Here is a 27799-nt window from a genome sequence, read left to right as displayed (position 1 = left end):
CTCCTGAGTTACCTGGTGGCCTAGAGCGGGGGGGCTTCCTCGACACTCGTGGTCTTCCACCCCCTCGAGTTACCCAGTGCCGCGCCCAGTGTCACCGATCCTCCCTCTCCTGAGAGTGCCCGGTAAGATGGGCACGGCTGCGGGGTGGGCGGTTTAGGGAGGGGGGGGTAGACACCCATGTATTATAGGACCCCTCCTAGATGACAGGAATGATGGTATCCACAGCGGCAATGGCTGGGGCTGGCGTCTCTCGCTCTTCCCCTCAATCAAAGGGTCAGACGGAGGGAACCGGACGGGGTCACCGAGCAGAGAACCCCAGACAGCGCCCACCGCTCCTCGAAGGCTTCAAGGGAGTCGGTGGACGCCGCCCAGAGGAACTCCGCTCGGATACGTGAGTGTACTGAGGATCGGAAAACGGCCCCACAATCGCAGGACGTTTCATGGGCCAACCTCCTCTCTCTGGTTTTGTAAATGGCTGTTTTAGCCAAAGCTAGGAGGAGGTTGACCAGAAGATCCCGCGACTTTGTGGGGCCACGAATGGGAAGTGTATAGATAAAAAGGTGGGGGGAAAAATGAAGCCAGAAGCGTAATAAAATATTTGTGAGGAGCCGGAAAAGGGGCTGCAATCTGGCGCACTCTAAATACACGTGCACCAGGGTTTCCCTCACATTACAAAAAGGAGAAGTGTCCGGAATGGGGGTAAACCGTGTCAAAAACACGCCCGTGCTCACAGCTCCGTGAAGGAGCCGCCAACTGATGTCCCCGACGGGCCTTGGGACCAGGGTGGAATACAGGCTGGCCCACCGAGGTTGCTCACCCTCCAAAGGTGGCAGGAGATCCCGCCACTTTGTATCGGGGCGGGACACCAGGGTGTGGGCGTGAAGGGTGTGAAGCGTAAGTGTATATAAATATTTCCGTGAAGCAATTTGAAAGCTAACCGGCTGCAGTTCGTGCAGCCGGCTTGCAGTGAAAGGGTGAGGGGTGTGTTGGGATCTATGGGGTGGGGGCCCGATGGAAAGGTCCGGCGGGCCTGGGGTAAGGGATGGGCGGGGTGTGCCCTCGCACAAGGCTCGGCTAACATAAGCCCGAGCAGCGGGGGTCAAGGCGGCCTTCACCTCCTGAAGTACGCGCCGGGGGGTACGGAGGCTGGAGAGCCCCATGCGCCGAGCGAGCATCAGGGGATCCAGCCAGTCTCTCCGGTCGTAGTCCAGGAGGTCTCCGACCCTCGTAACTTCCGCCAGGACCAACCTCTGGCGCACCGAGCGGGACTCCGCCACCTGCACACGGAGCTGGGGGTTGTGTAGCAGGGGCTCCGTGAGGAGATCTGCCCCCACGGTGGCCGCCACGGACCTGGTTGTTAGAAACAATTTCCAGGTCCGGAGGAGGTCCTGGTAGAAGACCGGCAGCCCGGAGAGGTCTCGCGGAAAACCCCTCGGAGAAAGATAAAAGAGCTGCCGGTCATATCGAAACCCTTGGAAACGGCGCAGGAAGGCGTGCGCCAGTATGCTCCACGCCGAACTACTTGCACTATAAAAGAGCCTCTGCAGGGCCTGGAGGCGGAAGACGCGGACCTGAGTGTACAGACACTTCAGGCCCTGCCCTCCTTCCTTCAGGGGTAGATGAAGAACTCCAACAGGGGCCCAGTGCATTCCTGACCAAAAGAACTCTAGAATCAATCTCCGGAGATGGGTCAGGAAACCCGGGGCCGGGGCCAGGGTGTTGAGCCGGTACCAGAGCGTGGACAGGACTAGTTGGTTAAGCACCAGTGCTCTCCCTCGGAGGGAGAGACATCGAAGAAGCCTCGTCCATCTCCGGATCCGCTCTATCACCCCGCCCTCTAAATTTTGCCAGTTCTCCGGCGGGGAAGGATGCGTGGCGGAAAGGTAAACGCCGAGATAGAGCAGTGGACCCGCACTCCACCGGATGGTCTGAAGTGCGGGTGGGAGGGAGCTCACCTGCCGCCAGTCCCCCACCGCCAAGCCAGAGCTCTTGACCCAGTTGACTCGGGCGGAGGAGGCTGCCGAATAGATGGCTTGGCATGCCTCCACTCGCGCCAAGTCGCCCGGGTCCTGGACCACGAGAAGTACGTCATCGGCGTACGCCGACAGGACCAGCCGCAGCTCCGGCTCCCGCAGCACCAACCCTGTCATCCTCCTGCGGAGGAGACAGAGGAAAGGCTCGATCGCCAGAGCATACAACTGGCCCGAGAGGGGGCACCCCTGCCGCACTCCTCGCCCGAAGCTGACCGGTTCAGTCAGGGTCCAGTTGAGCCTAACCAAACACTCCGCGGAGGCATACAGCACCCGGAGAAAACTCACAAACCGAGGTCCAAATCCAAACGCCTGCAGAGTGCTCAGGAGGTACCCATGGTCTACTCTATCAAACGCCTTCTCCTGATCAAGAGACAGGAGGGCGAACGATAGACCATCTCTCCGCCCGAGTTCCAAAAGGTCTCGGACGAGAAAGAGGTTGTCGAAAATGCTGCGACCCGGGACAGTATAGGTCTGGTCTGGGTGGACCACGTCCGCCATCACGGACCCCAGCCGCAGCAAGATTGCTTTCGCTACGATTTTGTAATCCGTGCTAAGGAGTGAGACGGGACGCCAGTTTCGTAGATCGCGGAGGTCCCCCTTCTTTGGCAGCAAAGCAAGCACCGCTCGCCTGCATGACAGAGGGAGGACCCCGCTCTGCAAGGACTCAGCCCAGACGGTGACTAGGTCTGGGCCGAGAATGTCCCAGAACGCGCGGTAAAACTCCACGGTCAGCCCGTCCATGCCCGGAGATTTATTGGTGGGCATGCGACGGAGGGCTTCCGAGAACTCGGCCAGGGTGAGAGGCAGCTCTAGTCGGTCTCGGTCGCCCACGCTGACCGTGGGGAGTTCCTCCCAGAGCACCTCGCAAGCGTCAGGATCGGTCGGGTCCGGGGAGAAAAGGCTTGTGTAGAAGTCACGGGCCCTCCCACACATCTCCTCCGGACCCGTGAGGGGGGTGCCGTCTTCCGCAAGAAGGCAGGTGACGTGTTTCTTGGCCCCCCTCGTTTTCTCCAGGGCATAGAAGAAGCGGGAGCCGCGGTCCATCTCCCGAAGGAGGCGGATGCGGGATCGAACAAAGGCACCTCGGGCCCGGTGGTCCTCAAGGGCCCGGAGCTCCTCCCGCTTCTCCCGGCACGCTCCGCAGAGGGACGGGTCCTCGGGATCGGCGGCCAGGCGCCTCTCCATCTCTAAGACCTCCCGTTCCAGCTGCTCTATTGCCGCATTTCGCCGTCGGCTGGTGCCCCGAGTGTAGTCACGGCAGAAGAGCTTGGCGCGCACCTTCCCGAGATCCCACCATCGCCGCACCGAGGGAAAGGCACGCCACTGCTCTCGCCAGGCCAACCAAAACTCCCGGAAGGACATCACAAAGCTCTCGTCCTCCAACAGACTGTTATTAAAGTGCCAATAGGCCGGCCCCGGTCTCTCTGCACGGAGGGAAACCGTTACAGCGACTAAATGATGATCGGAGAACGGGGCCGGCCGAATGGCGGAGGAGTGGGCCTGTGAAAGATGGAAACGGGATAAGTAAATACGGTCCAACCGAGAGTGGTGTGACCGATGGGCCTCCACCCGGACAAAGGTAAACGTGGAGGTGTCATCTGGGTGATGGTCACGCCAGACGTCCACTAGGGAATGATGGTCAACTATCCCTTGGAGAATATTCGCAGCGGCCGGACTCGGTTCGGCCCCTGAGCGGTCCCGTTCCTCGAGGGTGGTGTTAAAGTCCCCTCCCAGGACCAGGCACTCGTGCGAATCCAGGGTGCCGAGAAAGTCGGACACCTGCTGATAAAATTGTGGCCGCCTGGAGCTCATTTGCGGGGCATAGATGTTAACAAAATTAACCACGAGCCCCTCCATACGGACTCGAAGGTGCAGCACGTGGCCCAGCACGGCCTCATTGACCCCTAGCACCTCAGGCCGTAGGTTGGGGGAGAATAGGGTTGCCACTCCAGCCTGCCAGGTCGCAAAGTGGCTAAAGTATACCCCGTCCCCCCACTCCAGCCGCCACCTGTCCTCGGCGGCCGGGTCTGTATGGGTCTCCTGCAGGAAAACTACAGAGTACCTCCCCTCCCGAAGGTAAGAGAGCACCTGGGACCTGCGGAGAGTCATCCTACAGCCCCTGGTATTCAGGGTCGCAATAATAAGAGGCATCATACGGAGGGCTGGGGGGGTGGGGGTCTTGTATTGGCGGGGGGGTTCAGGGCCCCCGGCGGGTTGCGCAGCAACCCATGACCCATCCCGTGGGTGAGTAGATCGCTTCGGAAGCTGCGGGCTCGCTCGTAGGCCGCAGCACCGCGCTTTCCTTGCCCCCTGCCCTCCTTCATAAGGGCCTTTGTGGCCTGGAGGAGTTGATCAAAGTCCCCCCATAGCCGAAGAGCCAGCTGTGCCCTATTGCGGGCGCCACGGGAGTGCTCTAGGAACTTCCGTAGCGCATGCCGCAGCTCATGGGGGGGTGGGGTTACAATTCCCGAGGTATTCCCTAATGGGCCTCTTAATACAGCCTCGTGGTCCGCTAAGGCAGGTAGACAGGGTGCGGACCACCGACGGGGCGTCTGACAGGCTGGGGTTATTAAATTCATTTCACGCCTTGGGGTGGAGGGGGATGGCAGGGGAAAAATTGCCACTCCCAACGGGTCGCGACTAGAAAGTGCAAAGACTGCTCCCTGGGGGGAGTCTGCAAAAGGCGGAAAGGAAATAACCCCAGGGGCGGCATTAACATTGCAGGAGGAGGGACCTTGGGCAGGGGCAGGGGTGGGGGCAGGGGCAGGGGTAAGGCTCTGGGGTGCAGGAGGCGAGCAGCTAAAGGAAAGTGCCTCCTGAGCAGAATCAAGGGTTAAGGGGGAAGGGGAGGGGCTCCCAAGAATGCTAGGTGCTGGCTCCATGGTGATTTTAGCGGTCACGGCATCAGGTGGTGGACCGCCTTCTGCAGGGTGCTCACCCGGAAAGGCAAAAAGGGGGAGGGAGCATGGGGAAAGGGAGGCTGGGGTAAGGCTGCCCAGCTCGAGGCCAGCCGGCAGCAAATCATCCCCTCCCTGGGTGACCGGGGTCAAATCCAGGGCCTCAATCTCCACATACACGGAGGAGAGGCCAACTCCTGCCACCCCGGGGGCCTCTCCTCTAGGGCCCGCCTCAACGGCCGCCTCGGGGTCTGCGGGGGGTTCGGGTAGCGTCCAGGCAGAAGGGGTGTCCTTAGAAGTCTCGGAGGGGAGGGTTTCCCGTGGAGGGGGGATTCTGCCCTCCAATGCCAGTCCATCTTCCCCTCCCGACACCGGCAGATGGATCTCGCTCGCGGCCGTGGCGGGAGGCTCGATAGCAGTGCCTCCTTTCCTGGTCTTCCGGGGGGCTTCCGCGTCGGGTGGATGCAGCGGAGCTCGAGCCTTCCGCTTGCCTCGCTTCCCCTGGACTAGGGTCCAGCCCTCCATAGCATCATCTGGGGGTTGGTTAGCAGGGGTCGTGTCGGGGGGCGGAGGCGATGGTTTAGGGGTTCGGGGAGGTAGCGGTGGGGCAACATGAGGGGCGGGGGCTTCTCCTTGGGGAGGGCCCTCTCTTATACCCGATAACATCCTTGCCACACCCTCCTCCATGGGCTCTATTGGGGTGGTACTAGCAAGGGTGGAAACCCCTTGCTCGCCCGGGCATTGTAGGGAAGGTATCTCTTGGGCCCGGACGGGAGCAGCGATGGGTCGAGTAGGAGGAGGGTTGGTTTCAGGTACTGGGCAGCCAGGGGCGTCGGCAGCGACGGGGCCGATGTCCTGCCGGGTCTCGGGGGTTTCGGGTGCCCCTCCCCCCCGAGCCAAAGGGCAGTCTCTGCGGACATGCCCCGCTGAGCGGCAGAGGTAGCACCGGGCCTCTCCGGTAGAATAAAAGACCCGATAGCGGGCTCCCTCGTAGGGGACTAGAAAGGACCCCTCAAGCGCCTCTCCGTCACGCGCCCCTGCCGGTGGTAGAAGCTGCACTTGCCGGCGGAACGAAAAAATGTGACGGAGGGTGGGGTCCTTGCAGCCCAACGGGAGAGGGCTGATGACAGAAACAAGTTTCCCCAGGGTGGAAAGAGCGGGTAACAGGGCAGCATTGGGTAAGAAGGGAGGAACGGAGGTAAGGACGAGGCGAACGCCCAGGTCTTCTAACGGTTCTAGGGGGACAAACACCCCCCCTACCGTCAGGCCCCTCTCCACCGCCTCCTGGGCGGCATCCTCCGAGGCTAAGAAGAAAACGACCTTCCCATACATCTTGGAGGCCGCCACAATAGCCGTGGGTCCCACCACCTTCGCCAACGCCTGCACGTATGTCTCCACGTGGGGCGAGGCGGGCACCAGGAGGCAACGGACGCCGTGCTTCCTGGTCAAGGCGGGGAAAGGGCCTCGGCCGCTGGTGATGGTGGCAGAGGCGGGGGGGGGCGAGATGACGAGGCGGCAGGCAGCGGGGAGCCCGCTGCCGCCCGGGCATACGTCCTGGGGGCCGGGGGAGGGACAATCGCAGAGCTGGTGGAGGGAAACGCTGGGAGGGGCGCCACGGTTGATGACGAGGCCGCAGCGGTGGGGGCAGCTCCCGCCATGGAGGGCTCAGTGGTTTTAGCGGGGCCCTTTCCCTTCCACCCGCCCTGGCCCTTCTTGCGAACCGGGGGGGGTTTCCTAGAATCTGGGGGGGTGGTGGGTGCAGCAGCAGCAGCAGCAATCACCCTGGTGCCTCCTGCTACCGGTGCCCCAGCAGGGGGGGTGGCAAGTACCTTAACAATAGTAGTGGGGGGGGACCTTGGGGGTTGGGCAGGGGTGGTGGTGGGGAAGGGACAACTAATTTTAATAAAGCAGTCTCGCCCCTCTCGTTCCCCGCCATTGTGAGCAGGGAGAGACAGGGAGACACCGGAAGGAGAAGGGGGGAGGGGAGAAGGCAGAATAGCCCCTCCCTCCGCTGGCTGCGGATGGGAAGGAAAAAAAAATGCCGAGGGAGGGGGGCTGGGAGGAAGGGGGGAACAAAATCGGGGTCCAGTAAAAGGGGCATGTTGTAGGATAAGCAGTCCGGGGGGGGGGGTGCAGACCCACACACGTTTGTCCAAAGAGTCTCGGTTGGTCGGTTGTTAGGTCCGGTCCGGAAGGCAAAGTTCAAAGCAAACAGCTGGATCCGAAGGGAGATGGCAGATTGCCAGCAGGGACAGACTGCGGGGGGGCCGTGACAGTTGTAATAACGATGGGGGGGTAGGGGCACCGATGGATCGGGGGTGGGGGTCTCCACGCCACACCCCCTGTGCCGCCACAAACGCAAGTAATCACAGTCAAACTCCCCCCCACGAGAGCATAATTCAGAAAGTTACTCAGTCTTACGGCCTCCGTCACGATGATTTATATTATTTCTTCTGTCCGATGGAATCTCCGTCTCCGGCTGTGTTGGCTGTGTTCCAAGTCCTCCGGTATGTTAAGAATGCTATAAGGTCCGAGCTACTGGCGAAACGGCTGGGTCTGGGGGTTTCCACTCCCCCCTCCGGACAGCAAAATCGGCAATCTTCCCCCCCCTCCTCCGGGGGCTCAGCTGAGGCAAATAGCTGCGCCCGAAAGCAGGCGTGGGGGGGATGGCCGACAAAGGACGTAGATGGGAAAAAAACACAAAAAATAAAAAGAAAAATCAAAAAAAGCGTCTGGCCCGGTCGGGGGGGGACTAAGGCAGGTGCAAAAAAGTAAGAAAAATCCGGGCCAGGGGGCTTTAGGAAAGAATAGAAAGCAGATAGCTGAGGAGCAAGCAAAAGACGTTCCGTTTCCTAACAGGGAAGGTTCCAGAACAATCAGGAACCTTCTGGAAACAAGACAGGCAGGCTGATTAGAACACCTGCAGCCAATCAAGAAGTTGCTAGAATCAATTAAGGCAGGCTAATTAGGACACCTGGGTTTAAAAAGCTCACTTCAGTTTGTGGTGCGCGTGTAAGGAGCTGGGAGCAAGAGGCACTAGGAGCTGAGAGTGAGAATGCATACTGTTGGAGGACTGAGGAGTACAAGCATTATCAGACACCAGGAGGAAGGTCCTATGGTGAGGATAAAGCAGGTGTTGGGAGGAGGCCATGGGGAAGTAGCCCAGGGAGTTGTAGCTGTTGCACAGCTGTTCCAGGAAGCACTCTAGACCGCTGCATTCCACAGGACCCTGGGCTGGAACTCGGAGTAGAGGGTGGGCCTGGGTTCCCCCCAAACCTCCCAACTCCTGGTCAGACACAGGAGAAGTTAACCTGGACTGTGGGTTCATGAAAGTGGCCAAACTGAGGGCTGCCGTGGCTCTCCGAGGCGAGCAAATCCGCCAATAAGTGCAAGACCCACCAAGGTAGAGGAGGAACTTTGTCACATACCATTTTGCGGTAGAATTATAGAGGGCTTTCCTATACCATACAGCATTGAAAAGCCTGGCAAATGTACCTCAGTTTTTTCACATCAAACTCCCAGTATTGATCTGGCTTTCATGCTATTTTGGGTTTGAAGTCAAAGGAGGCAGATGAGTTAGCTTTTCTTTTTGCCCGTCCTAGGAATATCCAACAGAGAAGCTAAAATAGGTCAGGGGTTTGGTCATTCAGGGATCAGTTAAATGTTCAGCTCCCCACAGCCTCTAGATGTGATTTTGCTAATAAACTTGTGATTCCTACAAAACTCCTCACACTCCAAAGCTGGCATTCCTCACATTTCAATGGTAGCCTCTTGGACTATTTTCTTGTGGCACGCAGCCAGCATCACTTCCTGTGTGTCTGAGGAAGGGGTTTCAAAGGCAATATAGAAAAGCAAAGCACTTCAGTCTGAACAGTGTGAATGTCCTCCATAAATGTTCTTTTAATAACCCTAGCAGAACCATTCTCTCTCCCCTGCCCACACCAGTTACCAGGGACAATAGCAACTGATGAATTTATTAACAGAGTTCAGCCAACAGTACATTTCACCACTAGTAGCCTATTGCTTATATCAATTCTGCCATATTTAATGGCTTTGTCCTCAGATGATGATTTAAGTGCTGTTAGACTGTCTCTGTTGGATTATCATCCCGACAACTGACAACAGAGAAGCAAGAGTGTTAAACCTTAGAGCACCATATATATGCAGGTGTACACATTCAAAACTGCACTACATGGCAGTGACACCCTGCCAGGGAAAATAACCATAAACAAACATGAAACACACCTCATTATTTTTCACAGACTCTGCTGAGTGAAATGTAAAGGCCTGTATAAGAGGCTTTTAAAAAATCCTATTATTTCCTGACAATCTTCCGATGGTCCCTTTGTGATCGTCTTGCTGAGATACTCAGTTGGCAGTGTCACTTTGGCATTAGTAACGTAGCTTGAGGGAACTCTTGCTCACTGATGCCAATGTAAACTGGCATTTCAAAATCCTTACCGGTGACATTGGTGTCTAATCCTCAGCCTGCCTCCACCTTTAGATAATTTGAAAGCAAACTTCTTAGAGGGAGCAAACATACCTGGTCCTGCCATGTCTGCAATCCAACCCCCCAATCATGCCCTCTACCTGTAATGCTATTAATAACTTTGTGTTTGTATCATTATACATCAAGGCCAAGGTATAAAAATGGATGCCTGAAGTTAGGTTCCTAAATCCATATATAGGGTCTTAAATACATGGCCTGATTTTTCCAAACCAGAAGCTCCTTGTTCTTGTTAAACTTGGCCACTATTTTTTTTTTCTTTTTATGCCATTCAAAAATGAAACTATGATGAAGCTAATGATACAATAGAAAATACTGATCACCAGTTCCCCACTAGACAATTAAAAGAAATGCGCTTTAAATATCAAGGCAGTTAATTTTGAGAACTCATTTTGTTTGTGCAGAACCTTCCTGCAAACTGATTTGAATGCCAGGACTAGGTACATTGTTTTAAATGTAATAGTGTCCTCCACTGGATATGCAGAGTATGTGATTTTTCAGATACTCACAGGTTTGTTATTTCTAAATCAAATGACTTCAGGTATCTCAAAGGCGCTAGCCTCAAGGAGTAAATCCATGGCAAGTTTGCAATTTTAAACCTAAAAATCTGAGGTGCCTGGCTCTCACATGGGTGGGTGAGGTGGAAAGGGTGCAAGGCACTAATAGCCTTCTCCCACCTTCTGTGCAGGGGTCAAGCACAGCTGCACTCCCTCTCCCCTACCAGTGCTGGGACTTCTTCCTGCCAGTGCTAGCTAGGTGTACCTCCTATATACTTACTCTGCTCCTTGGCAAGTTCACTCTTGCCCTGGGGTGATCCCCCCTCAGTTAGGTTTTATAACTAAACTGGACTGGGGCTTGTGGCACAAAGTGGCTGCCCTCAAAGATCTGGCCCCTTAACTTCCTTAAAGTTTAATAGGTTTGCAAGCTTTCAAGAGTCATGTTTCTCTTTGGACATGCATGAGCACAATGTCCCATCTCCTAAAATCAGACCTGCATTTTGAACACTTCCAAACTTGAGTGTGTTTACATCTCCAGTTTAGGTTCAAAATTCTATTTTCTGCTACTCTGGTGTGAATCTGATAATGGGATTGCTCTGGAATTTACACAGTTGCAACTGAAAGTGAATTGTGCTACATTCAGGGTCAGATTTCACTCTTCTCTTCCCCAAAAATATGTCTGGAGTGCTTGGATCTGGAGTTCTGCCTTATCTTTAATTGTTGCAATTAGCTGTTCTATTGTGTGCATGATAAAGAGCCTGTAATTTAGGAGGTACCCACCTTCTGTGCAGCCCCACTTGTTAGAAGCTAGCACAACGGAGAATGAAGAGTGTAACATCACTAATCTCTACAATTAAAATGTGTTTGGAGAGGGCATTAGCACACAAATGGTGAGGAGGTTTTTTACCTATAGTAAAATACGTCACTTCCCAGCTTAATTAATCAGTTAAGATTAGTGCACTTTGTAATCAATTCCAAGAGTGATTGATGCATGCCATACTAATTGCAACAGTCACATGAAGCATGTCATATACACAGTCATTGTACAGCTGAGTCTCACGTTGGGTTGCTCATAAGGACTTAATGGCAGAAATATTTTAGAATTGCAATCAGGGAAATTGTGTCTCACAATATGCTTTATATCTTGCACATCTTGGTTAGACGATACCTCCCTCCATTTCTGATCCCTCCTTCTGTTCCTCCCCTCTGGTTCAATAGTTGGCAAAGTAGCCCATTTCCAAAGGTTTTCTGTTGCTGTGGAACAAGAGGTATAATTAAATTGTGTCCCAGTAGTGAAGGTTTCTAAATGATGATGAGCCAAAACTAATTGTATTGATTTGTTTATTACTGGCTTAGGAAGCTCATCAAACAAATGGACTGAAAACTATTTCCATATTCTTATCTGGTTGGTAAACGAGAAACAAATAACACTTCCATATGTCTGTTTCATGGTGTCACTGCATTAATGCTAATACTGATGACAGACTCTAGCAAAAGAAGAGAGATTATCCACCCTACATTTTTTTTTCCTATCGGGCCTGTGCCATGTTGCTTTCCTCACTGTGGCCCTAGGAGGAGCAAAATGAAATTGATATTGTTTGTTTCTTTTAAAAATGTTCCTATCATTGAAAGTTGCAAAACTGTCAGCACTGGAAAGGTAACTCTTCTACGAACCAGGTACATCATATGCAGCAGTGGGTTAGGCTCCTCATGGTGACCAGACAATGGGCCTCAACACTAATGTAAGGGGACCATCTTTAGAGGGGCATCTCCATGCACATTCATTCTTTGCAAAATAAATACTCCTGTTAATAATAATTTTTCATTTTAAAATGAATTTATTTCAGAATCCCATGTCCATTCTCTGCAAAGATTTGGGCAATCAAATCGGGTACAAATATCTGCAAAAAGTGAATGTCAAAGTTGGATGCATGAGTATTCTCGGGAACGGAGTTTTAAATTTGAATCTGCAAGTAGTCATGGTGGAAATGCTCATCCAGTTGTGGAACATGCACAATTCCATGTGATTAATCACAGCTAGCAGCACAGTTGAAATTTTGGTGATCAAGTACCCCTGATCAGACCACAGAACAGAAAAACTAGGAAAGGTATTCATCAAATAAACTCCAATATGACCTTATCTAAAGACCATAGAAGTCAGAGTTCTTTCCATTAACTGTAGTGGGGTTTGGATTAGGCCTCTAATAAAGATATTTGAGGTAATCCACAAGCAGACAAAAGGCTAAATTTTTTGAATAAATTATTTATTGTGAATTTATAGATGAATTGTAATGTGTGTGACATGGTGGCCCGCCTATTTAAGGAGTCAGGAGACCTGGGTTAGCCATCCCTGTTCAGTCAGCCCTGCCTAAGCCATAAAAACCTGCTTCACCACCTAAGGGGGCTGGACTAATTGGGGTAGGTGGGGTCAGGTGACAGCCTGAAACATCTGGACTTCATAAAAGGACTGAGAGAGCCCAGTTTGGGAGAGGAACTACAGGAAGTGAGCTAGGCTCCTGTGGTGGACCCTGAAGCAGAGAATGGAAGGACTCCAGGGAAAGCAGCCTGAAGATATTCGAAGACTTGAGCTCTTTGTTTTATGCTCTCCTATTGTCTCTGAAAAGACTCAGCAGTAGATCTTTTTTAACTGCGTACATACAGTCTGAGCTTGCAAGGTGTTGAGTTCCTCGTCTTCAGGTTGATATGTCTACCTGCAGATCAAAGCGTGCTTCCCAGCCTGGGTAGACAGACCTGCACTAGCTGTGCTTGAACTAGCAAGCTAAAAATCGCAGAGTGGCTGCAGCAGCATGGGCAGCTGCTCAGCCTCACTTGCCCAACCCCTTGGATACGCAGTTAGGTGGCTAGCCCGAGCCACCTCCACGGTGCTGTAGCCACGCTGCTATTTTTAGCATGCTAGCTTGAGCGGAGTTAGCAGATGTCTGTCTACCGGCACTGGGAAGCACACTCCCAGCTGCTGTGTAGATGTTCCAGGAGTGTCAGTGCTCTATCCCAGAGCAGGGAAGACTGAAAGGTAAGCCAGAAAGGCTGAGACTGTGAGGGATTGCAGGGAAGGAGCCCAGGAATCGGGGCTCTGTCCCAAAAGGGACTGGGAACCAAGCCTGGGCTGCAGAGGAGCCCAAGCAGGGCAGAAGAACATTTTTGTTCGTTTGGGGCATTTGTTACCCCAGAAGGGGATTGAACTCCGAGAGTGACCCAGCTAGAGAGCTGAGCCACATGAACACCTGGGCAAGAGAGGAGGGGAAATTGAGACAGGGAGTGCCTGCAGTGTCACGCTTGGCCAGCAGAGGGTGCTGCAGGGCAGGCACGCCCTATGGCATGGTTTATTTTGAGGATGTGCATTCCTGGGCACAAGGGATTTGAGAGCAGGCTCTACTTCCTTGAGCAGTCGGGGGCTGTACCCAACCAAGCAATTAAGGGTCTGCTCCTGCGCCCATTGAATATGCTGGCAAAACTCCCCGTGCCTTCAGTGAACACAGGGAAGGAACCAGGCCCTTTAATTTTACAAATATTGTAACATTAGTTAAGTCTGTTATTTATTTACATGGTGTGGAATTATCCCATTCATTTTCAGAAATATAGCCTCCTTTTGCCCCTAACGAGGCAGATAAAATTATAAGTGTTAACCTTGACATCAAATCTTGTATATACTGTAGAGCACAATATATTGTGGCAGCTTAGGCTCAACTAGCAGGTTTTGCTCGAGAGAGGATTCAATACAACTTGGAGGCAGAATTACCCTTACATCCCTTGAGAAGCTGATCCTGTCAGCTTGGCAGAGCACTGCTCAAACTGCTGCAGTGCATATTATGTCTAGACTGTGGAAAAGTTAATAATGCTGGAAGGTAGAGGGAATTATGTGCTACAGTTATTAAACTTTCACCTTTATGATGCTTTAAAAATCATAAAACACATTTTAAACTATGTATGCTACATACAGGATAGTATTACTGTGTGGAAAGCTACTTTTTAGTATCATGCATAGCACAGATGTCAGCACCTCTCTTCGTATTCTGTGATGCAACAGCAGCAGCTGAGGAATGGCAGTTTACCATTCCCTTTATTTAACTTAACTGTGAGAATGTTGCCATTGACTTCACTGGAAGCAGGATAGGGCCTTTTGCAACGTGGTACCATTTGTGATGATAAACCATCCCCACCCCTCTTACATTGCACTGTATAGTGTCTTCAATGACAGCTGCAGTGCTTTATAAACATTCATGCCTTTAGCCTTGCAATTCCCCTGTGAGGTGTATTATCCCACTTTGTAGATGAAGGAATGTCTCGAGACACTGACATTGACTTGTCCGAGTTCACACAAAGTTGATGACAGTGAGAAACAGAACCCGTCTCCTCACTGCATCTGGTGGTTTAATTATAAGGCAACCTTTCCTCCCTATTAGCTGTACTGTCATAATGCTAAAAGAACAGGAGTACTTGTGGCATCTTAGAGACTAACAATTTTATTAGAGCATAAGCTTTTGGGGGCTACAGCCCACTTCGTCGGGTGCATAGAATGGAACATATAGTGAGAAGAGAGATATATACATACAGATAAGTTGGAAGTTGCCATACAAACTGTGATTGTAGGCTAATTAGTTAAGATGAGCTATTATCAGCAGGAGAAAAAAAAACTTTTGTAGTGATAATCAAGATGGACCACTTAGACAGTTGACAAGAAGGTGTGAGGATCCTTAATTTAGGGAAATAGATTCAATACACGTAATGACCCAGCCACTCCCAGTCTCTATTCAAACCCAACTTAATGGTATCTAGTTTGCGTATTAATTCAAGCTCAGCAGTTTCTTGTTGGAGTCTGTTTTTGAAGCTTTTCTGTTGCAAAATTGCCACCCTTAAATCTTTTACTGAGTGGCCAGAGAGGTTGTAGTGTTCTCCGACTGGTTTTTGAATGTTACTATTCCTGATGTTCGAATTGTGTCCATTTATTCTTTTGCGTAGAGACTGTCCGGTTTGGCCAATGTACATGGCAGAGGGGAATTGCTGGCACATGATGGCATATATCACATTGGTAGATGTGCAGGTGAATGAGCCCCTGATGTGGTTAATGTGATTAGGTCCTATGATGGTGTCACTTGAATAAATGTGGATAAAATTGGCATCGGGCTTTGTTGCAAGGATAGGTTCCTGGGTTAGTGTTTCTGTTGTGTGGTGCGTGATTGCTGGAGAGTATTTGCTTCAGGTTGTCTAAGCGAGAACTGGTCGGTCTCCCCAGATTTACAGGATAGGTTGTAAATCTTTGATGATGCACTGGAGAGGTTTTACTTGGGGGCTGAAGGTGACAGCTAGTGGCGTTCTGTTACTTTCTTTGTTGGGCCTGTCCTGTAGTAGGTGATTTCTGGGTACTCTTCGGGCTCTGTCAGTCTGTTTTTTCCTCTTCAGCAGGTGGGTATTTTAGCTGTAAGAATGCTTGATAGATATCTTGTAGGGGTTTGTCTCTGTCTGAGGGATTGGAGCAAATGCGGTTATATCGTAGAGCTTGGCTGTAGACAATGGATTGTGTGGTGTGTCCTGGATGAAAGCTGGAGCCACGGAGGTAAGTGTAGTGGTCAACAGGCTTCCGGTATAGGGTGGTGTTTATGTGACCATCGCTTATTAGCACAGTAGTGTCCAGGAAGTGGACCGCTTGTGTGGACTGGTGATTGCTGCCACAGGGACAGTAGAATAGGAGTATTAAAACCAGCTGTATGGCTCAAGAAGCAAAACTCTGAGTTGATTCCAGGGTTTTAACAAAACACCTCAAAATTTGAGGATTTTCAAAGCCCGGATTTACATTTGGTCCATTTTAAAGATAAGGGCTCTTTGAAAAGTTTCAGTCTGTTTCCTGGTTCAAATTATTTATACCTCTAAAATATATAAGCACATACTGACTTCTGGTATGGTGATCATCAAAATCCACCACCATATCTACTACATTTTCATGTTCACAGAAAAATAATGACATTGTCAGTTATTTCTAATGAAAGCATTCTGAATATCTGTAACAATGAACAATCTGTCTATTATGGCCATGAATTTTTATCATATAACATCTTAAAAACTTTTTAAAACCCTCACATTTAAAATGGTAGATGAAGTCAGAGCTCCAGGAGAAACTATTATTGACCTCCCATGAGCCAATCCAGAAGCAGCGATTTCCATATGGCATGTGATTTGGCTGCCCCTTGAGTTCAGATAAAACTGAACTCTCAGCCATTTAGCATGCAGACATTTGCATATGTAATCTAATTTGGTTAGCAGTGCTGCATAACTCAACTCTGTGGCCACTGTAGAGGTTAGCAATACAGTCTCAATGTCTGTTCTCATCTCATCGTGAGCCACTATCTTTTCCTTCAGGGAATGATAGTAAAATAAATATATAAATATATGTATAAATTGAGTTCAATCCTGCAACAAGCTGAGTGCCTCCTCTGAGCTGCCAAATGCACTCATATCCAAAAACAATAGGAGTCAGGGGTTCTCAGCACCCAGCAGGAGGAACTCAGCACGTTCCAAGCTCAGACTGTACCTACACAGTTAAAAAGATCTACTGTCATGTCTTTTCAGAGACAATAGGAGAGTATAAAACAAAGAGCTCAAGTCTTTGAATAATGGCTTTTGATTTTTGTTTGCTCTTGTTCACATTGCAACAGGTGCAAATGAGTAGTGTGCAAGGCCGTAGAGAGCCAGATGCATTTTCTGAAGTCTATGTGGGTATTCACTCTACCTACTGTACCTGAGAACAGAAGTTAAGTAGTGGTTACGTTTTCTTCATGATTTGGTACCTTTCTGAATAACTCAGAAATGAAGGTTGTGCAGTAGAGATGAAATCTCTGTTCTCTGGTTCCACAGGCAGTAGCAGTTTCTTTAGGGAGATGCCATTCCTGCACAGCAGACATCATCCCATGGCTAAAATAAGGACTTCTTGTGATGCTTCAACTTTCTGAAAACATTCTTGTGAAGAAAACTCAAGCTGGGATTTTCAAAAGGCCTAGATCTGCTCCTACTGATGTCAGAGGGAGTTTTACCATTAACTACGATGGGAGCAGAGTACGCCAACACAGAACGCTTCTGGAAATCTCATCCTTTGTCAGCAGAATGTGTTTGACTATGCAAACAAAAAGGGAGGGGAATAGCAGTGAAGGGAATCAGCAATGTATTTTTCTGTATTTGCCCAGCTTTTTCAGTGACATCAAGGGACAAGTTGACTCAACTGTAGAGTTTCTAACAAACCAGGCAAAATTCTAACGTAGTGCCCAACAGAATTTGGCCTGTTAAATTTCACTTAGGTTGACAGAATGAGCAGGGAAAAAAACTTGAGTATGGAGCACAATTTTAACTGAGAACAGTTGTGCTGGAAGATTAGATATGTATGGAGAGTAAAACACCTTAAGTTCATGGAAAGTCTTTCAGATGAGAAACCAAAGACTAAAAAACCAATATTTTACAAGGGATTTTAAAAGTTTAGTATTATCTAAAGGAGAGTATTACAAAAAATCTAATTTCCTACCTCATCCTTCCTAGGTTTGCCCTTATTGGTAACTCAAAAACAATAATTGAGCCTGGCTGTTCCTAGGGTTCTAGAACCAATGCTGTCTTTTGGCCCAAAGAGACTCTTCCTCACCCCCTTTAGTCAAAGCTAATTGGACCTACCTGTGAGCATGACCCAGCAGTAATGATCTTGAATTTTCTGCAGGGGTTGGTTGACTGAACAAAAGAGCCATGTATTCCTACATAGCAGGGGTTGGCAACCTTTCAGAAGTAGTGTGCTGAGTCTTCATTTATTCACCCTAATTTAAGGTTTTGCATGCCAGTAATACATTTTAACTTTTTTAGAATGTCTCTTTCTATACGTCTTTAATATATAACTAAATTATTGTTGTAAGTAAAGTAAATAAGGTTTTTAAAATGTTTAAGAAGGTTCATTTAAAATTAAATTAAAATGCAGAGCTCCCCGGACCGGTGACCAGGACCCGGGCAGTGTGAGTGCCACAGAAAATCAGCACGCGTGCCATAGGTTGCCTACCCCTGCTATATAGGGTCTTCGAGTAAGTCATCCTGTCACAGTAACATATAGATTTAATGAATGACTCTGGAGCAAAAGGTCAATAGTCAATTAAGGAGAACCACAAAGATTAAGCAAATGGTCTAGAAGATAGAGGAATTTACAATACTCAGCTCCCTTTCTTAGGGTTATGAAGACATCTTTCATGAGAAGAAAGAGAAACAGAGAAACTGCAAAATTCTTAAAGATTGAATAAAATAGTAAGTTCAGTGATATATAAACAGGTCTATAGACAAAAATTCTGTAGGCAGAAACTGTCCACTGTCATGCTAAGTTTTCCACTGTTAAGTGATATGGGTCTTGGGAGAATTGTAATTTCTATTGGAGGCTAACAGACCTAAAATGAGACGGAATACACAAATCAACTGAAGATGCTGAAAGACCAAATGGGGTGGAAAATAAGAAAGCTTTTTCTTGCCAACTTAAAAAGTGCATACCATAGCAATTTCACTGTCTTCCAGTCAATGGAAGGCAGGACTCTGAATGAAAAGAAATCTAATGGGTTTGTTTCTCTGCTGCCTTGCACCTTGTGTTGTCACAAACCTCTGTGCAAAGAGGACGTACAATGCTGCTATTCTGGTTTGTTGGTATATGCACCATAGCACAGATGGATGGTCTGGAAATGTGAGAAATATCTCAAAGACACATTAAAAATGGAGCAGTAACTTGTCCTTTATATAAGCAAACAATACACTATTTCTGACATTTGGGGAAGGAAGTCTGGCAGAAGGAAAGGTTTTACATTGCTTTTGGAGACTGTGGTACTTTGACCAGGACAAATGAAGGGCATATACAGGTTTTATCTCAGAGTATTTAGGCAATCAGCATGAACCTGTATTGTCCCTTCTAGATCTTTGCATGAGGGGAAACCTTTCACAAGCAGATTCTTCTTCTCTGCAGCACTTTTCCAATTCTTCTTCCAGATCCTGTTTCGGAGACTCTATGGGTTTATAGCCTGGGGGGCAAGGGGGCTAAAGGAAGGAGGAGGAGATTGGGCAAGTGGGGGTGGGGTGGGGAAGAGTGGACAATCTAGGCGAGAAGATGCAGATCACCCTCCTCCCTCCCCTCCCCCCTAAGTCATGGGGAACTTATTCAGAAACCTTTCTGCAGCCTCATTAGCCCCACCATGCAGGTCCCAGAGGCAGATCCTGTGGAAAGGCACCTGGGTCTAAAGTTGATGCATAGATACAGGTCTCTGTGAAGCTGACCCTAGCCGCCTTCAAATTCTTGGAGTCACCAGCTTTGGGGGCAGACCCTACAGCCTGTTCACACAGAGACAAAGCCTGCTTCCCTGTTGAGTAAGTTGGGAAACAAACTCCACAAGGGACTCCTTGCTGAGATTCCCTCCTCAGAATGGTCTCCCATAGGCTTTACCATAGGAAGGGATGGAGTGGGCCTTTGAAAGGATCATTTCACATTTCTGTACACCAGGACCCCTAATACATATGTATTGTAATAATATGCATTTTCCCCATCAGCCCTCACACTCTGTCTCTAGCCACACCTTCTGTTGGCAACTGCAAAAACAATTTCTTGTGACTCACTGGCAGGATATGCATTCACTTACAAAGCTCAATTCTGTAATAAACATTTGGGGATCTGAGTGCTTTCTTCACCTTTCCCTACCAAGGGAAGCATTTGGCCTCAGGCCATATCCTCAGAGCATTTTTCTTTCTCTTTTTGTTTCAGTCTTGCCTAGTCTCTTCTTGTAGACCATCCACATTTCCTGTTCTACGATGAATAATTCAGGTGAATGAACAATGAACTGAAACATGTGGACAATGTTCCAGGACTTGTCCACTTAAGTTATGCACAAATTGTCTTGAAATAAGACTTGGGCTCTGAATCTTAGGTGCTTACAATGTCAAGTAGTGTTGCAACATGATAGTGAGCAGCTGTGTTCAGTTCCAAATACTCAGGCATGAAATACATTAATAACTTTTTCCTTGACATATAATTGAAGATGAAGTCTCTAATTTGAAGTGGTATATTGGCCTAGTGCTAATGAGTCGTGTCATTACTCTAGATTCTTTTAAGTTGAATTTTCTTACATTGGCTCAGCACAGTAGAAATTAGTAGCAGCTCCCATTAGTTCCATCTGTGATTCTACAAGCAGCAGCAGTTACCGGTTTCAGGTTTCTACAAGCCATTCATTTGGCTGGAAGTATCATAGAGTCACCACTTCATTTTTAAAAGCATCCCTACTTTTCAAAATAAGCTGCTTTCCCCCAAAGTTCCATCAATAACATCTTAAAAATTCATTTGCGATTTAAATTTCTCATAAGTATAATCCCTCCTGCTGTGTTCCAGAACACTTCCTTCATATTTAATTGCTATAGACACTTTAGTTACTAATTAAAGTGTATTGTTTATGATGATGCATTTCATTAATAGCAGTGATAAAAAATGTATGTTCTAGCAGAAACTCTGCATGTTAATTGCAGCCTTGGGGCAGAACTCACCATTAATATAAGAGGGTACATTTCCACAGACTGTGGGGTTGCTCTCCTAGATTCCTGCAGTGAATTTGCCCCTCACTCATAATCTGGAAAAACAGGTGCAGGTTTGGAAAGAAACACCATTAATCAAAAGAACCTTGGGCTCTGGAGTGCTGAACTGAAGTAAAACTTTCCTGACTTATAATGAACAGTAAGGCTAGCTTTAGAAACACCATCCTAGTCGTTTGCAGAAGACAACTTTGTGTAAAGCAAAAACAAAGAATTGATTGATCAAAGAGGTTTTAATCACAGATGTGAACCATTGCACCAGAGACTACCAAACTTATTACCCATTTCACAGAGTAAAAACGATGCAGGCAAACACTGGGCTACAGTACCTTCTCCCATGGAGTAACTCCTGGGGTGAGGACAGAAAACACCGTAGAGGACCAAAGAATGAGCAGCATTTAGCACAGATTCTAAGGAGCTGAAGGTGAATGATAGCCTGAATAGAAATTGACACCTTCCAATCCCATGGATCTTGAAGAAAGGAGCTCCTAGATCTACAGAGGCTAGAACCATCCTGCATGGACAGCTGTCCCTCCCTCCTACTCTCGAGTCCAGCAACAGCCTCAAAGAAGAGTCCTCTAGGGTTAATACTGCTTCAAGTGGCATTGAGACCTTGTCTACCCTGGGGCTTTTTGAAACAACTTAACTGCAGCTGTGTGTTTGTTTCACATTGGAGTAAGCTGCACTGGCACAAGTCACTTTTTACAGCAGTGCACCCCATCTATACCAGGAGTTTGCCCTGGTGCAGCTCCACTATGTGTTGACAAAACCCACACAAAGTCTAACTCCCTCTTGGATTTCCAGACACATCTTCAAGGAGGAAAGCACTAAGAGCAGAGGGTTGTCTTATGTGCTCCTTCCCACCTTTAAGCCCCATGGAGAAGCCTCTACAGATCCCGAAGTTAAGGGAACAGTAATGAACAGGTTGCATTCTCCCTCTTCTGCACTCCCAAGTGGTTTTTCACATGTGCACCTCCACTTGCATAAACAGATGTGGTGATGTGAGCTTCCATTTCTTGCTGGCAGTACATGCCTGCACAAGGTTTGTTCTGCCCCCACTGAAACCAGATGGAATCTTTCTCCTCACTTGTCTGAAGGATTTGATAAAGTGAGCCATTTAATGTCATGCAGTCATTCATTCGATATAGCCACAAACCGAACCTACACTGTACTAACATATATAATGCAGTTGGCAATGTGCTAAATAATGACTGCAGTCTTAATGAGGAGTTTCTTTGGAAACTGAGAATTATTCTCCCAGGTTAAAGCTGTATTGAACTGATAGGGTAAGCAAACCAGCCCAGTACTGGGCAATGTGCCAACCTGCAATGTGTAGACTACAGTATCTGTCCTAAACAATACTTCCACCAATGGTGCTCACCTCCTCATCTCTCACAATGCAGCCCTTTCAGCTTGGAAGGAAACGTTGGTCTCCTGGTGGCTGGCAAGTCTAAGTTGGCCTTGTGAGTAAGAACTGTTTCTTTTGTGCCTTGGCAGAGAAAGAATTCAAATAGATGTGATAATGGCATTGCATTCAGCATATAAAGATCATTGGATATAAACATGGAACAGAATGTATTTCTGTTTCACAGACAATTGCATTTAAAACTTGTTACTTTGTTGCTATTGTAATGCTTCAACCTCAGACCCTGCATTTCAACATAAATGTTAGCATTTCACACAAAGAATTCTAAGAACATCTATTATCTCCCAATAGCTGAGGAATTCAGCAGAGTGCAGTAAGACATGATGGTATTCTTCCACACATGGCTCTACAGAGAAGTCACAAAAGAGATTATTTTAGAAAAATTTATTGGGTTTTTATTTTTAAAAAGGTCCATTTTATTAAAAGATTTTGTCATGGGCTGTGACACACTCAGGAAGGGCTACCAAACGTTTATAGGAAGGCACAGAGATCTCATCTATATTGAAAACATACTAAATCTTGGATTAGAAGCTCTGGATTCAAATATTACCCAACAGTTTTGCCAAATGTCATCATAAATTAAATATTACTAAACAGTTTTGAGCAACAGTGTAGCTTATTCATTAGAAATGTAGGCCAAGATTTACAAACATGGGTATCTAAAATTAAGCGCCTAAAGCCATATTTAGGTATTTAAACAAAGACTTTTAAAGGTTCAACTAACAGATGCAGCCACTTCCAATGGGATTTCGGCAAATTAGGTGACAAACTCCTAATTGTGCCTTTGAAAAGCTCCCCCTTAATAAATGGCCTGATTTTCAAAAGTGCTGAGATCCAAGAGCTTCTATTGGACGATAATGGGTATTCATCACTTATGGAAAATTAGGCCATTTAGGGTATGTCTATACTGCAATTAAAAACCCACAGCTGGCCCTTGCCAGCTGGCTCGAGCTGGCGGAGCTGGGGCTGCGGGGCTATTTAATTGGGTAGACATTTGGGTTTGGGCTGCAGTCAGAGCTCTGGGCCTTTCCCACCTTCCAGGGTCCTAGAGCTTGAACGCCAGCTTGCACTCGTAAGTCTACACTGCACTTAAACTTCTCCTTAGCCCGAGTCCCATGAGCCTGACACAGCTGGCATAGGCCAGCTCTGGGTTTTTAATGCAGTGTAGACATACCCTTATATAGGCACCTAGATAAGTATTTAGGAGCCTGAACTTGAGACCCCTACTTTTGAAAATCTTGGCTATAGCATTCTAGTGGCCAAGGTTTTATTTTTTGATACATAGCATAGACCATATCCTAGAAAATCAGACTTCTGTCTTGTGTGTTCTGTTCAAATTGTGGCTGTAATTCTAGGATGGAGTTAGTGTCTTTGTTTTGCTATGAAGGCTTACACAAATTTTGAATACATCTACATGTTATTTAAAATAGCAAAAATCAGCTTTCATTTTAATTCATAGATCTCTCAGGTTTTCCACTATGTAGCAGCTGTTGTAGTACGAATCTTTCCACACTGAATGTAATTAACAAAGCAGCAGGACGAAACATTCTTTTCAGGGTGAGTTCCTAATGGGAATGTTTTATTCTCCAGTCCAAGCCAGAGATGATATTCCATCTTTGAAGACGTATTGGATGAGTTTGAGCTATAGCAGATCCCTGATTTATCATCATTTCTGCTTTCATCAGTTCAAACCCACTCTTTATCCACACAAATTCCAGCCTTGCAGTCCTGTTTCTCTTTGTCTTCTCCGCTTGCTTAGAGAGTTACACAGTAATGATTATCCTACAACTTCTAGGAGGGGATCTTGTGAGATACAGACTGAGCCCATTGAGCACCTTTTATCCCTGTGCTGGGGACTAAATGCTGCTTCTTCATGCTCCAAACTCCCACTATCTATTGTCCTATTATACCTCCCAAACACAGCTTGTACAGTCTGACTGGGTTAGCGTGAGTAGCTGAGCCGTTAGACTGACAGCAGAAAACAGTCTTTTGTTTATACAGTACAGCATGACAAGTGTGAAATGATACACTGTGACCTCCTGAATGCAAATGTGTGACATTTTAGTTGTTGCTGTTTTCTGAGCCAGTAGCTACCCAGGGCATTGTAATGAATTGGTGAACACCACACTGAAATTCATCCACAGAGCTCAGTGGCAAGGTGCTAATGCAATCCTCCTTACTATGTTTGCTCACATTGCTATCAGTAGGGATGCTGTATGGCAAAAGCAATCCTATTTCTAATTCAAACCAAACAACTGTGTTTTTTAGGGTATGTCTACACTACGAAATTAGGTCGAATTTATAGAAGTCGGTTTTTTAGAAATCGGTTTTATATATTCGAGTGTGTGTGTCCCCACAGAAAATGCTCTAAGTGCATTAACTCGGCGGAGTGCTTCCACAGTACCGAGGCAAGCGTCGACTTCCGGAGCGTTGCACTGTGGGTAGCTATCCCACAGTTCCCGCAGTCTCCGCTGCCCATTGGAATTCTGGGTTGAGATCCCAATGCCTGATTGGGCTAAAACATTGTCGCGGGTGGTTCTGGGTACATATCGTCAGGCCCCCATTCCCTCCCTCCCCCCGTGAAAGCAAGGGCAGACAATCATTTCGTGCCTTTTTTCCTGAGTTACCTGTGCAGACGCCATACCACGGCAAGCATGGAGCCCGCTCAGGTAACCGTCACCCTATGTCTCCTGGGTGCTGGCAGACGCGGTACGGTATTGCTACACAGTAGCAGCAACCCCTTGCCTTGTGGCAGCAGACGGTACAGTACGACTGGTAGCCGTCATCGTCATGTCTGAGGTGCTCCTGGTCGCCTCTGTGAGGTCGATCAGGAGCGCCTGGGCAGACATGGGCGCAGGGACTAAATTTGGAGTGACTTGAGCAGGTCATTCTCTTTAGTCCTGCAGTCAGTCCTATTGAACCGTCTTATGGTGAGCGGGCAGGCGATACGGACTGCTAGCAGTCGTACTGTACCATCTTCTGCCGAGCAGCCATGAGATGTGGATGGCATGCAGTCCTTCTGCACCGTCTGCTGCCAGCCAAAGATGTAAAAGATAGATGGAGTGGATCAAAACAAGAAATAGACCAGATTTGTTTTGTACTCATTTGCTTCCCCCCCCTCCCCTGTCTAGGGGACTCATTCTTCTAGATCACACTGCAGTCACTTACAGAGAAGGTGCAGCGAGGTAAATCTAGCCATGTATCAATCAGAGGCCAGGCTAACCTTCTTGTTCCAATAAGGACAATAACTTAGGTGCACCATTTCTTATTGGAACCCTCCGTGAAGTCCTGCCTGAAATACTCCTTGATGTAAAGCCACCCCCTTTGTTGATTTTAGCTCCCTGAAGCCAACCCTGTAAGAGCCCCTCCCAGCGTCAGAGCAATGGCAAACAATCGGGCATCTGAGAGTGCTGTCTAGAGCAGTCACAATGGAGCACTCTGATGGGGCTAAAACATTGTCGCGGGTGGTTCTGGGTACGTGTCGTCAGGCCCCCGTTCCCTCCCTCCCTCCGTGAAAGCAAGGGCAGACAATCATTTCACGCCTTTTTTCCTGAGTTACCTGTGCAGATGCCATACCACGGCAAGCATGGAGCCAGCTCAGGTAACCGTCACCCTATGTCTCCTGGGTGCTGGCAGACGCGGTACGGCTTTGCTGCACAGTAGCAGCAACCCATTGCCTTCTGGCAGCAGACGGTGCAATACGATTGGTAGTCGTCCTCGTCGTGTCCAAGGTGTTCCTGGCCACGTCGGCTGGGAGCGCCTGGGCAGACATGGGCGCAGGGACTAAATTTGGAGTGACTTGACCAGGTCATTCTCTTTAGTCCTGCAGTCAGTCCTATTGAACCGTCTTATGGTGAGCAGGCAGGCGATACGGACTGCTAGCAGTTGTACTGTACCATCTTCTGCCAGGCAGGCAAGAGATGAGGATTGCTAGCCGTCGTATTGTACCATCTTATGCCAGGCAGGCAAGAGATGAAGATGGCTAGCAGTCATACTGTACCATCTTCTGCCGAGCAGCCATGAGATGAGCATGGCATGCAGTCCTCCTGCACGTCTGCTGCCAGCCAAAGATGTAAAAGATAGATGGAGTGGGTCAAAACAAGAAATAGACCAGATTTGTTTTGTACTCATTTGCCTCCTCCCCTGTCTAGGGGACTCATTCCTCTAGGTCACACTGCAGTCACTCACAGAGAAGGTGCAGCGAGGTAAATCTAGCCATGTATCAATCAGAGGCCAGGCTAACCTCCTTGTTCCAATAAGAATGATAACTTAGGTGCACCATTTCTTATTGGAACCCTCCGTGAAGTCCTGCCTGAAATACTCCTTAATGTAAAGCCACCCACTTTGTTGATTTTAGCTCCCTGAAGCCAACCTTGAAAGCCGTGTCGTCAGTCGCCCCTCCCTCTGTCAGAGCAATGGCAGACAATCGTTCCGCGCCTTTTTTCTGTGCGGACGCCATACCAAGGCAAGCATGGAGGCCGCTCAGCTCACTTTGGCAATTAAGAGCACATTAAACACCACACACATTATCCAGCAGTATATGCAGCACCAGAACCTGGCAAAGCGATACCGGGCGAGGAGGCGACGTCAGCGCGGTCACGTGAGTGATCAGGACATGGACACAGATTTCTCTGAAAGCATGGGCTCTGCCAATGCATGCATCATGGTGCTAATGGGGCAGGTTCATGCTGTGGAACGCCGATTCTGGGCTCGGGAAACAAGCACAGACTGGTGGGACCGCATAGTGTTGCGGGTCTGGGACGATTCCCAGTGGCTGCGAAACTTTCGCATGCGTAAGGGCACTTTCATGGAACTTTGTGACTTGCTTTCCCCTGCCCTGAGGCGCATGAATACCAAGATGAGAGCAGCCCTCACAGTTGAGAAGCGAGTGGCGATAGCCCTGTGGAAGCTTGCAACGCCAGACAGCTACCGGTCAGTTGGGAATCAATTTGGAGTAGGCAAATCTACTGTGGGGGCTGCTGTGATGCAAGTAGCCCACGCAATCAAAGATCTGCTGATATCAAGGGTAGTGACCCTGGGAAATGTGCAGGTCATAGTGGATGGCTTTGCTGCAATGGGATTCCCTAACTGTGGTGGGGCCATAGACGGAACCCATATCCCTATCTTGGCACCGGAGCACCAAGCCGCCGAGTACATAAACCGCAAGGGGTACTTTTCGATAGTGCTGCAAGCTCTGGTGGATCACAAGGGACGTTTCACCAACATCAACGTGGGATGGCCGGGAAAGGTGCATGACACTCGCATCTTCAGGAACTCTGGTCTGTTTCAAAAGCTGCAGGAAGGGACTTTATTCCCAGACCAGAAAATAACTGTTGGGGATGTTGAAATGCCTATATGTATCCTTGGGGACCCAGCCTACCCCTTAATGCCATGGCTCATGAAGCTGTACACAGGCAGCCTGGACAGTAGTCAGGAGCTGTTCAACTACAGGCTGAGCAAGTGCAGAATGGTGGTAGAATGTGCATTTGGACGTTTAAAGGCTCGCTGACGCAGTTTACTGACTCGCTTAGACCTCAGCGAAACCAATATTCCCACTGTTATTACTGCTTGCTGTGTGCTCCACAATATCTGTGAGAGTAAGGGGGAGACGTTTATGGCGGGGTGGGAGGTTGAGGCAAATCGCCTGGCTGTTGGTTACACGCAGCCAGACACCAGGGCGGTTAGAAGAGCACAGGAGGGCGCGGTACGCATCAGAGAAGCTTTGAAAACCAGTTTCATGACTGGCCAGGCTACGGTGTGAAAGTTCTGTTTGTTTCTCCTTGATGAAACCCCCCGCCCCTTGGTTCACTCTACTTCCCTGTAAGCTAACCACCCGCCCCTCCTCCCTTCAA

At 48.6% G+C, this 27799-nt stretch overlaps 1 protein-coding gene across 3 annotated transcripts in view; it reads left to right on the top strand.

Moving 5' to 3' along the window:
- Positions 1-27799, top strand: part of ST6GALNAC3 (ST6 N-acetylgalactosaminide alpha-2,6-sialyltransferase 3) — a 331756-nt gene that overhangs the window by 242422 nt on the left and 61535 nt on the right. The window contains exon 4 of one of the 3 annotated variants that reach the window (XM_084637353.1): positions 16802-18916. The exons of the other annotated variants lie outside the window; for them this stretch is intronic. Coding sequence (XP_084493479.1) covers positions 16802-16808 — 7 coding nt within the window. The 3' untranslated portion in view covers positions 16809-18916. Of the gene's footprint in view, positions 1-16801; positions 18917-27799 lie in introns of those variants that run through there. 3 annotated transcript variants of the gene reach the window in all.

Source organism: Lepidochelys olivacea, assembly GCF_965140295.1.
Source record: "Lepidochelys olivacea isolate rLepOli2 genome assembly, chromosome: 8".
Lineage (NCBI taxonomy): Eukaryota > Metazoa > Chordata > Testudines > Cheloniidae > Lepidochelys > Lepidochelys olivacea.
Note: the sequence above shows the minus strand (reverse complement) of the source record. Positions and strands in the feature narration are given on the sequence as shown.